The 12,853-nt window shown below is 48.8% G+C and overlaps 1 protein-coding gene across 2 annotated transcripts in view; it reads left to right on the top strand.

Moving 5' to 3' along the window:
• uggt2 (UDP-glucose glycoprotein glucosyltransferase 2) overlaps positions 1-12,853 on the top strand; it is a 400,098-nt gene that overhangs the window by 175,490 nt on the left and 211,755 nt on the right. For both annotated transcript variants that reach the window (XM_078545909.1, XM_078545910.1), the window contains exon 15: positions 6,267-6,352. In XM_078545909.1, the coding sequence (XP_078402035.1) occupies positions 6,267-6,352 (86 nt within the window). The remainder of the gene's footprint in view (positions 1-6,266; positions 6,353-12,853) is intronic.

The raw sequence follows: 12,853 nt of genomic DNA on the forward strand, positions 1-12,853 counted from the left end.
AAGGACGGACATGTGGGCATGAGAGCAGGATGGGGTGTTATAATGGCAAGCGACTGGAAGCTCTGGGTCCTGCTTGCGAACAGACCAGAGGTGTTCCGCAAAGCGGTCACCCAGTTATTCAGACCAAACGCAGTCAGGGTGTCACAGAACAGCTGCAGGGCATTCTGAAGGGGGAGGGTGAACAGTCAGAGGCCGTGGTTCACATTGATACCAGCGACATAGGTAGAAAGAAGGATGAGGTCCTGCAACAAGAATCTAGGGAGCTAGATAGCAGATTAAAAAGCAGAGACATGGTTGAGGGAAGTGCAGGACTGGCAGCTCAATATTCCAGGGTATAGAATCTTCAGGTGTAATTGGGGGGGGTGTTGTAAAAGGGGGTGGCATTGCATTATTGATCGAGGAGTCAATTACTGCAGTAAGGAGGGATGGTATCTTAGAAGGTTCCTCAAATGACGCCATACAGGTAGAATTTAAAAACAAAAAGGGGTCAGTCACATTGTTGGAAGTGTACTATGGGCCCCCAAACAGTCAGGGAGAGATAGAAGGGCAGATATGTAGGCAAATCTCAGAGTAGTGTAGAAATAATCGGGTAAGAATAATAGAGGATTTCAACTTCCCCAATACTAACTGGGATAGGCAAAGTGTGAAAGGCTTAGAGAAGGGCGGAATTCTTAAAATGTTTCCAGGAGAGCTTTTTAAGCCAGCACTTAGAAAGTCTTACAAGGTGCTGGACCTAATTTTAGGGAACGAAGCTGGGCAAGTGGTAGAAGTGTCAGTGGGGGAGCATTTCGGTGATAGTGACCATGACTCAGTAAGATTTAAGGTAGTTATGGAAAAGGACAAAGATGGACCGAAAATAAAAGTTCTGAATTGGGGGAAGGCTTATTTTAATATGATAAGACAGGATCTGGCCAAAATGGGCTGGGAGAAGCGACTTGAAAGAAAATCTACATCAGAGCAGTGGGAGTCATTCAAAAAAGAAATAGTGAGAGTGCAGGGCCAACATGTTCCCTTAAAGGTGAAGGATGGGACCAACAAGTCCAGAGAATCCTGGATGTCAATGAATGTACAGGATTGGATAAGGAAAAACAGGGAGGCTTATGGTAGATACCGAGGGCTGAAAACAGCGGAAGCCCTAGAGGAGTATAGGAAGTGCAAAGGTTACTTAAAAAAGAAATTAGGAGAGCGAAGAGGGGGCATGAAAAAACACTGGCAGGTAAAATAAAGGAAAATCCAAAGGTGTCTTATTAGGGGCAAGAGGATAACCAAGGAAAGAGTAGGGCACATTAGGGACCAAAGTGGTAATCTGTGTGAGGAGCCGGAGGACGTAGGTGAGGTTTTAAATGAGTACTTTGCATCTGTATTCACTATAGAGAAGATGTAGGTATAGAAATCAGGGAGGGGGACTGTGATATACTTGAACAAATTAGCTTTGAGGGGGAGAAGTTATTAGCAGTTTTAGTGGGCTTAAAAGTGGATAAATTCCCAGGCCCTGATGAGATGTATCCCAGGCTGCTGTGGGAGACAAGGGAGGAGATTGCAGGGGCCCTGACATTAATTTTCCAATCCTCTCTGGCCACAGGAGAGGTGCCAGAGAACTGGAGGACAGCTAATGTGGCAGCATTATTTAAGAAGGATGATGTGGATAAACCAGAGAACTGTGGGCCAGTGAGTCTAACAGTGGTAGAGAAACTTTTGGAAAAAAATCTGAGGGACAGAATCAATCTCACTTGGAAAGACAGGGATTAATCAGGGATAGTCAGCATGACTTTGTCAGGGGGAAATCATGTCTAACAAATTTGATTGAATTTTTCAAGGAGGTAACTAGTTATATAGATGAGGGTAGTGTAGCTGATGTAGTCTACATGGACTTCAGTAAGGCTTTTGACAAGGTCCCACATGGGAGACTGGTCAAGAAGGTAAGAACCCATGGGATCCAGGGCAATTTGGCAAATTGGATCCAAAATTGGCTTGGTGGCAGGAGGCAGAGAGTGATGGCCGAAGGTTGTTTTTGTGACTGGAAGCCTGTGTCCAGTGGCATACCACAGGGTTCAGTGCTGGGTCCCTTGCTGTTTGTAGTGTAGATTAATGGTCTAGACTTAAATGTAGGAGGTATGATCAGTAAATTTGCAGATGACACAAAAATTGGTGATGTGGTAAGTAGCGAGGAGGAAAGCCTTAGACTACAGATGGGCTGATCAGATGGACAGAACAGTGGCAAATAGGATTTAATCCTGAAAAGTGTGAGGTGATGCATTTTGAGAGGACTAAACAAGGCAAGGGAGTACACGATGCATTCATCAGGTAGGACCTGAGGAAGTACAGAGGATCAGAGGGACCTTGTGCATTTCCATTGATCCTTGAAGGCAGCAGGACAGGTAGATAAGGTGGTTAAGAAGGCATATGGGGTACTTGCCTTTATTAATCGAGGCATTGAATGCAAGAGCAGGGAGGTTATGATGGAGCTGTATAAAACATTAGTTAGGCCACATCTGGAGTACTGTGTGCAGTTTTGGTTGCCACACTATAGGAAGGACGTGATTGCACTAGAGAGGGTGCAGAGGAGATTCACCAGGATGTTGACTGGGCTGGAATATTTCAGCTATGAAGAGAGACTGGATAGGCTGGGTTGTTTTCCTCAGAGTTGATCAGGCCATTGCACTGGCCAAATGAGGCTGACACGCTCGTGAGGCCCTCATAGCTGCAAGATTCATGGAGGATGATGATGAAATGCAGTGAGCACAACCCTGACACTCTTACTTTGCAGCTGTGAATATTTGACTCCTGTGTGGCTGATGTCAGCGCACATACCCTCAGTGCTCAGGCACATGCCATGGAGACGCAGCGGAGGCACTATTAGTTGCTAGATTCCAGGAGGATGATGACGACATGCAGTGAGGACACTCCATAGATCTTCAAGTAGCCTCTGTGAATGTCAGACTCCTGTCTGGCTGAGGGCAGCTCACTTGCGCTCTGTTATCAGGGTCATACCATGGAGATGCAGCCATGAAACTTTAATGCACCTGGTCCTTTGTCAGCTTTCAGCACTTGACCCCTTCTGGAGCACACTGTTACCAGTCGCAGATGTTAAATAGATGTGGGGGCAGCCCCACTTCAAAGGTGCTGAGAGCACACGGAGAGAATGAGAGAACTCTGTGACACCTGCCCATGATATTCTGGCAGCAATGACAAGCACCTCATAGGTGCAGGCGCCACTAATGTGTCCAGTGAGTGTGAAGCCGGACCCTTACTTTGGTCTGAAGGCTACACACAGCACAGGGAAGAGGCCCCGGACTGAGGCACCTGCCTTTATCTTGTGCAGGAACCAAGGTTTCACATCTGAGTAAGACGAACACTACTCATCATAACAAAGTGCCATAGGCAAGGAGACATTCTTGGGTGTTTATTTACAATAGTGAACATTATGTACAAGTGATTAGCACCCGTGCCCAGGCTATGCAACTACATCTTCTTAACTTTCTTAAGCCTGTTGCTATATCTTGATGCTCCCTGACATCCGCACCGGAGGTGGAGGCAGCCTGCTGACTGATACACCCTGTCTGTGATGGCCTTCGTGGGCGTCCTCTGGAGGGCCCCAGCCTGCTTTGGGTGTCCTGCAGTGGGCCAGCTGCACCCTCCTTGGCCTGTTGAACTGGAGCTGCGGGGGTCACAGGAAGAGGGGATTTGGATTGGCTGCCCATTCATTGAGTCACCTGGGTAGATGGCCCTGCGGTGTTGAGCTGCTGGTCCTCCTCCCTATGGGTGCCCAAGGGCCCCTGGCTGACTCCTTGAGGAGAAGAGGAAGCTAGGCTGATATCGAGCTGCCCCGCATCCCTCTCGTGTTGATACTGTTGGAGGCTGACTATAGCATCAACGATGGAGTTCAGCCTGCACAGCAGTGCAGGACCCAAGGTCTCCAGGTGGACGCCACCCTACCAGTGTTGACTTCGGTGCATTGGCATGCTGGCACTGTAATCTCGGATTGAAGGTGAATGGATTCCTCCATTGTGGCTTGCAATATGAGGAGTGCAGCACACATCCCTTCCTGATGTTCTCGAGCTTGCCTTTGCAGCTCCAGCAACTGAGGCATGACCAAATTGAGAGGTTCGTCATCTGACTCAGAATCAGCAGATTCTTGGCCTCCAGCAGTCCTCCGACTGCCGGAAAGCTGGGAAGTCCTTGCGTCCGCCTGCGGTGAATCAGACAGTGTAATGTGCTCACTAGATTGTGACCCTAAGGCTACTCTAGAACTAGGTCCCACCGAGGTGTGTGTCTCTGTGCTGGTGGAAGGTGTGGGTGAGCGCTGTGATGGGTCTTCAGCTAGGGTGTCATCAGATTCTTCTTCCAAGGTAGCTTTGGGGCTTGGGTTGAGGACCTGTCTCGTGGACCCCCTCAGCTGTTTCCCAGACGTGCCTGCGAAAGCAAGGAGAGATAATTAGTGCATGACTTTGTAGCTTCCTGATGTATGCTCACCCCTGGCTGAGCCATAGAACCATAGAAAAGTTACAGCACACACGGAGGCCATTCGGCCCTTCTTGTCCATGCCAGCCCGAGGACACCCAGGTGCCCTTTCTAATCCCACCTTCCTGCACTTGGCCCATAGCCGTGCAGATCAAGGTACTTTTTAAAGGAGTTTAAAGTTTCTGCCTCTACCACCAACTTGGGCAGCGAGTTCCAGGCACCCACTGCCTTCTGTGTAAAAAAGTTCTTCCTCATGTCCCCCCCTACACCTTCTGCCACTTATCTTGAATCTATGTCCCCTGGTTCTAGAATTCTCCATCAAGGGAAACAATTTTATCCTGTCCACTCTATCTATTCCCCTCATAATTTTGTACACCTCAATCAAGTCACCTCTCAGCCTTCTTTGTTCTAAGGAAAATAACCCCAACCTATCCAATCTCTCCTCATAGCTACACTTTTCTAACCCTGGCAACATCCTTGTCAACCTCTTCTGCACTCTCTCCAGAGCTATTACGTCCTTCCTGTAATGTGACCAGAACTGCGCACAATACTCCAGTTGTGGCCTCGCCAGTGTTTTATACAATTCCAACATTATATCCTTACTTTTATATTCTATATCTCTGCCAATGAAAGAGAGCATTCCATATGCCTTTACAACCTTGTCTACTTGAACTGCTGCCTTCAGGGACCTGTGTACTTGTACGCCAAGATCTCTCACTTCATCTACCCCTCTTAGTATATTCCCATTTATTGTGTAATCCCTGTAACTGTTTGACCTCCCTAAATGTATCACCTCACACTTCTCTATGTTAAAATCCATCTGCCACTTTACCGCCCACTTCACCAACTCTTCTATATCGTTTTGGAGATTATGGCTATCCTCTACACTATCCATTACTCGGCCAATCTTTGTGTCATCTGCAAATTTCCCAATCGTGCCGCCCACGTTCACGTCCAAATCATTAATATATAACACAAATAGCAAGGGTCCCAACACCGAGCCTTGTGGCACACCACTTGAGACAACTTTCCATTCGCAAGGGCATCCATCGACCATTACCCTTTGTTTCTTGTTACAAAACCAACCTTTTATCCAGTTTGCCACATTACCCTGAATCCCATGGGCTCTTACTTTCCTGACCAATTTGCCATGTGGGACCTTTGCCTTGCTAAAATCCATGTACACAACATCCACTGCACTACCTTCATCAACCCTTCTTGCCATGTACCTAAATATTGGAAAGGAAACTGGTGTGCAACTACATGTTTCTCAGACCTGCAGCTGTGCTCCTGGCTCATAGTATTAGGACCTTCTGGCAATCTAGTTGGAGAACAGCAATCTTTGGCCTTCTTCTGGGATTGTCACAAACTAGGACACCAGGGATAACTCTCCTGCTCTTTTTTGAAATAGTGCCATAAGGTCTACTATGTTCACATGAACATATGTAATCTGAAGTGAACTGAATGCAGTGCAATATTTTACTGGACTCGATTGCTAAACAATATAATAATTGTTGTGATAATCAAATGATGTTTATACAGTTTTCAAAAGTAATAATTTCACAGGCAGGCAAGCAGGAGTCCATTTCATGTAAAGATTCTTGTGTTTGTAATAACAATTAAGCTTGTTCTTTGTGAACTTAACTAATGTCCCTGCAAGTATTGATAATTATACAATAGTTCAATGCTGTTATTATTGGTTTGGAAAACAAAAGCAGTTTAGCTACAATATAAACTCAAAACATTGATCTTTTATTTTTAAAAAAGATTTCTACTAATTTTATTGTTCTATTTTCTGACCACAGGTCCTATTTATTGATCCTGCTCAGGAAGATGCAGTTGAGCTGGTGAAATTGGCTGAGCTGTTCTATCACCACAATATTCCTCTTAGGTATTGGCTGAGTCATTGCATTTTCTCCTTTTATTACAATTTATTTGTGGATGTAATCACCTCTAAAATTAGTGATCAGATTGAGAAACATTTAAAGGGAGGAGTTGGTGATAGGAGTGGGAACTGTCAATTGCAGTGTTTCCCAAACTATCTTTGAATGTGACCCATGTTAACGCTTGAACATTCATGTTACTCCAGGTGCCAAGAAAAATAAAACAGCAGCATAGTAACATTCAGTATTCAATTATTAAAATTAGCACATTAAAGGTAAACATAAAATATTGCATACATATGAAAATCTGTGTTTTTAAAATATTTTGTAAAAATGTTATTTTATGCATTCAGTGGGCCTAATGAGACACATGGGCATGCATGTTGTGAGACAACTTCTCAAAGTCTGGTAGTTGCTTGATATTAAACATCGAATCTCTGATATCACATCAGGTTTGATTGATATCGAGATTTGATGCTGACAAGTGTGCTAAATTTCAGTATCAGCTGCGGGCAAATCCAATCCAGCTTTGTCATATCCAAATTGGGGAAAAAGGATGCAAAGTGCTCCTCCAAGCGGCTGAGATGTTCGGACATCACATGAGTGGGACACTGTTCGATTTTGTTATCGGACAGGAACTTGGAAAGTTGCAGGAAATATGCATAGTTCAACTTCAGCATTTTACTCTTCCAAATGCAATTTTCGTCATGAATACTGTGATTCCATCACTCAGCTGAAGGAAGTTCTTTCCTTGCATATTTGCATTCAGTTCATTTAGTTTCACAAATATGTATTCAATCACAATCTGTAACCTCATGGCCCAGAATATCCCTCACTCTGCCATTACCACCAACTTGGAATCAACTCTGGAGTGCAGGGCAGCATTCCAGGAGCAGCACCCAGCATACCTAAAAATGAGGTGTCAACCTGGTGAAGCAAACAACACAGGATTATTTGCATGCCGAACAGCAGAAGCAGTGTGTGATGGACAGAGCTAAGCAATTCTACAACCAATGGAGAGATCAAGGCTCTGCAGTTCTGCCACATCCAATCATAAACGGTATTGGACAATTAAATAATTAGCCAGAAGAGGAGGCTCCACAAATATCCCCATCAACAATGATGAGGGGCTCCAGCACAGTATAAAAGACAAGGCTGAAGCTTTTGCAGCCATCTTCAGCCAGAAGTGCCAAGTGGATGTTCGATGTGGGCCTCCTCCTGAGGTCCCCAGCATCACAGAGTCTCATCTTTCACCAATTCAATTCACTCCAGTGATATCGAGAAATGGCTGAAGGCACATGATACTGCAAAGACTATGGGCCCTGACAATAGTCAGGCAGTAGCGCAGAAAACTTTACTCCAGAACTAGCCGTGTCCCTAGCCAAACTGTTCAAGATAGCTACAACTCTGGCCTCTAGCCAGAAATGTGGAAAATTGCCCAGTTATGTCCTGTCCACAAAAAGCAGGACAAAACCAACCTGGCCAATTACTGCCCCATCAGTCTACTCTCAATCATCAGTAAAGTGATGCAAAGTGTTGTCGACAGTGTAATCAAGTGGCATTTAAAAAACAATAATCACTGCTCAGTTTGATTTACGTCAGGACCTATCGGCTCCTGACCTCATTGCAGCCTTAGTCCAAACATGGGGACAACGGATTTGAACTCGAGGTGAGGTGAGAGTGACTGCCCTTGACATCAAAGCAGCATCTGACCAAGGGCAGAATTTTCCGTGCCTGCTGGCATTGGGCGTGCTCAGTGGCATGAGCGGACAATATGGCGAGAAGGCTAAAAATCAGTTTCACGACGTTGTGAAACCAGTTTGCAATCGTCCACTCAGCCCGATGATGGCGGGCTGCTTTTCCCGCCATCGGATGTCAGGAACTTCATTGTAATACATCTGCAAATCATTATAAGGCCAGCCCACCAGATTCATTCCCCGCCCCCCCCCCCCCACCGCTGGATCGTCCACCCCACGTCGCCGGAGAACATGTCTTGACAAATGTGACGTGCAGAAGTTGAGACTTACTGCCAGGGCCATGCTTAGATTGCAGACATCTGAGGAGCAGAAGATGTTGGAACCCAACAGCAACTGGATCCTGGAGGAACACCCATGGCTGCTGGGTGGATTCTCATGGACATGGCTCTGCTGCGAAGCAGCTCACAGAAGTTGGAAAGTCACCGTTGATGCTCACAACGGACGATGGTCGAGGGGGTGGAGAGGAAGGTCTAGGATTGGCTGGGAGAGGAAAGGTGTCGGTGGGGCATGAGGTTGGGAGCGGGTGAACAAAGGTGTTGAGGGGGTGAGGTTGGGAGGGGGGAGAATAAGATGTTGGGGAGGTGAGATTGAGAGCGGGGGAATGAAGGTATCAGGGGTGAGGTTGGGAGATGGGAATGAAGGTATCGGGGGGGAGGTGGGGAGGGGGGAGGGAAGATGGGGAGGAGAGGGTAACGGGGGGAGAAGACGGTAATTGGGGAGGTAGGTGTAAGGGGCGTTGGAAAGTATATGGGAAGGAGTTCAGAGGAGGAAGGAGTGCGGAGAGAGGCAGGAATCCAGGTGGGGTGGGGGAAGGACTGCATAGAGGGTAGGGAGTCCAGGGGGAGGAAGGAGTGCGGAAAGGGGGGAGTATCCAGGGGGAGGAAGGACTGCGGAGAGGGGAGAGTATCCAGGGGGAGGAAGGACTGCGGAGAGGGGAGGGAGTCCATGGGGAGGGAGGAGTGCGGAGAGGGAAGGGAGTCCGGGGGGAGGAAGGAGTGCGGAGAAGAGAGGGAGTAGGGGTGGAGGAAGATGTAAAAGTGACTGAAGGAGTCAGGAACAGGGAGGGACTAAGCGGGGGTTGTGGGGTGGGAGTCCGGCGGGGGATGAGGGGAGAAGGTGTCCAGAAGGGGGAATGGGTCCGGAGGGGATGTTCAGGTGAACGTCCAAGGGAGTGGTCTGATGAGTCCATGACTGCCTCCTGAGGAGCGAACTGAGGGCAGGCGTTGTATGAGGGAATGGTGAGAATGACCGAGGGCAGAGTGAGGCGGTAGGGTGGGAGGGTGAGGGTTCAACGGTAGCAGTTGAAGGGACGGCGAGGGTGGTTGGTGGGGACTCAGAGCCAGACACGGACCCTGGGGGTGGGAAGGAGGAGATTGGGGAGGTGAATGTGGATGGGAGTGGGATTCTCGGGAAGGAAGGGAACCTGCACATTCACATGGACATCCCCGAAGGAAAGGAATTGGGGCTGGTAGGACACGGAGGGGAGGTGGAAGGTGATGGAGTAAGGGGCGTTGGTCAACTGTGATGGGGGAAGGGAAATGGGTGACTGGAGGAGGGGAAAGGACAGGGAAGCGAAAGAAAAACCTAATTGGCACCATGCTGTCCAAATCAAAGGTGAAACGAGAGTCATGGTGGGCGAGATCAGTTGCTGCATGGGAGTGCGATCAGTGGGTGGGCAGAGATGCAGGTCAGCTCAGAAAGCAAACCCTAGAAGGCTGCATTGAAAATGCTCAGGACAGTACGATACGAGAAGGATCCGCGTGCTTGAGAGAATATTTGCATGAGGCTCCGAAAGGCCCTGCCACACACACACTTCTCCCTCCAGAATCACTCCTGGGCCAGCTGCTCCCTCTGTGGTGACAGAGGATGAGGCTGAGGGGCTCACAGGCAAAGGGGACTCGGTGGGGGGGGGGGGGGGAGGACAGCCTCTGAGATTCCTGAGTGTATGCCCCAGGGGTGTCCATCTGCCACCCCACCTCCCTTTAGGTGCCTGAGGGCCCTGGCCTGACTCCTTGAGGGGAAGGAGCACCTGGATGGACATTGAGGGGCCCTGTTTCCCTCTCGTGTTGCATCTGCAGGAACTCACACTTGGCTTCCACTTTGGAGTGCAGGTCTGCACACATCTCCATGTTCTGCTGGACCAGGGTCTCCATGTTATCCCCCATCCTCTCCATGGAGAGGGGAGGGAGTCCATGGGGAGGAAGGAGTGCGGAGAGGGAAGGGAGTCCGGGGGGAGGAAGGAGTGCGGAGAGGAGAGGGAGTAAGGGTGGAGGAAGATGGAAAAGTGACTGAAGGAGTCAGGAACAGGGAAGGACTAAGCGGGGGTTGTGGGGTGGGAGTCCGGCGGGAGAAGAGGTTTGGGAGTAAGGGATCCAGAGGGGAGAAGGGGTCCAGAAGGGGGAATGGGGGCACCACTTCATCAGAGAGCATGCAGATGCACTCCTCTAACTCACATGCCACTCTTTTGAAGACTTCCAACAGCTATGTGTGATTTTCTCCCGTCTTCTGCTAACTCTCCATGATGAGTTGGAAGGCCAAATCCAGGGATCGTCATCTGACTCGGACCTCTCAGGTGCCTCTTCCCCACCAGTCCGCCAAGTGCCAGAGAGCTCAGCTGAACCTGCCTCCTCCTTCTGCGGATACGTGTCCCTGAAGTAATCACCAGATTGTGATCCCAAGGCTACCCTAAAGCTTAGTCCCACCGAGATTTGTGCCTCTGTGCTGGTGCAGGGTGTGGGGAAGAGCTGTGATGGGTCTTCCTGGCTGCTTCTTTCCAGCTCTTCAATGGAGGAGGTATCCTCTTGGCTGGAGGTGAGGACCTGGATGGAGTTGAGGGACTGGCTGGCTGAGGTTGTCGGTCCCTTTGCAGACCTCCCTGTAAACCAAAGTAGAGATAATTAGTGCATGACAGCAGAGACAAAAGCAGGAGAGAGATGGATGATGTAGCGCAAGATCCTCATATGGGTGTTTGTTGCTGACCTCACCGTTGCCGCAGGCTGGGTCCACATTCTCACCAGTCAGTGTGATGGCACGCTCCTCAAGTGAGTGAGGGGCCTAATGTAGGCCACTTCGCCCTCAGTCTGGGACCTCTCCCTGCTGACATGAATCAGCTTCTCCTGCACGATAACAGATGGAGGGAGTGTGAGCAGGACACATGGCGCTGCGTGGAATGTTTGTGTGGTGAGCGGAGCCATTGGAAGGGATGAGAATATGAGCTCAAGAGGATATGAGCCTGATGGAGATGTGAGGGTGTGTGTGAGAGTTAGTGGTGTTGTCCCTTGAGGTGTGAGATCCCTGTGGATGTGTGATGGGTTTGTGAGAGTGTGAGTTGAGAGTGATGAGAAGAGTTTCTTAGCCTGGCGGAATGCATGAGACCATTCATCCTGTAGCGGAACTGGGTGGCTGTCCTCTTTTACAGGGTATTGGCGCTGACCACCGCTGCCACTGCCTCCCCTGCTGGATTGGTGATGCCATGCCCGTCCTGTGGCCAGAGAGGAGGTAGAGACATCACGATGGGTCCCCACGTGTCCAAAAGGCGCTCGAGGGACGCGTCACTAAACCTGGGGACTGCAGTCCTTTTGCCTTTCGGGGCCATTCTGACTTCTGTGCAGCAGTCCTGGGCTGGGAGCGCTGAGAGGTGTACGCGCAGTTGCACTTCAAATACGGTGCCCAGTGAGGTAGTGGCATGGCGGGTGAATGACAGCCCGCTCGCCATCAAAACTATGTTTTTCCCAGGAATGCACAATTAATGCGGCGGGTTTGGGATGATATAGCGTGAGAAGCCACCTTTGCAACCGGTGGGTAAAACGTCATTTTCCCTGCATACTACTGCTTTTGGTGCAAATCTTGGACAATTCCATCCCAAGTATGGTATCAAGAAGCCCTAGCAAAAGTGGAGTCAATGGGAATCAGGGGGAAACTCTCCGCTGGTTGAAATCACACCCAGCACAAAGGAAGATTGTTGTGGTTATTGGAGGTGAATCATTTCAGTCCCAAGATATCTACGCAGGAATAGGAGTTCCTCAGGATAGTGTCTTTGGCCCAACAGTCTTCAGCTGCTTCATCAATGACCTTCCCTTCATCATAAGGTCAGAAGTATGGATGTTTGCTGATGATTGCGTAACGTTTGTGCCTCCTCAGATACTAAAGCTGTCCGTGTCCATATGCAGCAAGAACTGGACAAAATTCATGTTTGCTCTGATAAGTGGCAAATAACATTCATCCCTCACAAGTGCCAGGCATTGACCATCTCGAACAAGAGAAAATCTAACCATCTCCCTTTGACATAGCATTACCATCGCTGAAATCCCCCATTATCAACATCCTGGGGGTTACTATTGACCAGAAACTGAACTGGACCAGCCATGTAAATACTGTGACTACAAGAGCAGGTCAGAGGCTGGGAATTCTGCGGAGAATAACTCACCTCCTGACTCCCCAAAGTCTGTCTACAGGGCACAAGTCAGGAGTGGGATGGAATGCTCTCCATTTGCCTGGATGAGTGCATCTCCATTCATGAACATTCAAGAAACTTGACACCATCCTGGACAAAGCAGCCCATTTGATTGGCACCCCATCCACCACCTTAAACTCTCTCTCCAACCGATGCACAGTGGCAGCAATGTACACCATATACAAGATACACTCTGGAAATTCACCAGTGTTCCTATGACAGCACCTTCCAAACCCCCAACTTCTACCACCTAAAAGGACAAGGGCAGCGGATGCATGAGAACACCACCTAACGCTAAT

Source organism: Cetorhinus maximus, chromosome 7 (genome assembly GCF_964194155.1).
Source record: "Cetorhinus maximus chromosome 7, sCetMax3.hap1.1, whole genome shotgun sequence".
In the NCBI taxonomy this organism is placed as follows: domain Eukaryota; kingdom Metazoa; phylum Chordata; class Chondrichthyes; order Lamniformes; family Cetorhinidae; genus Cetorhinus; species Cetorhinus maximus.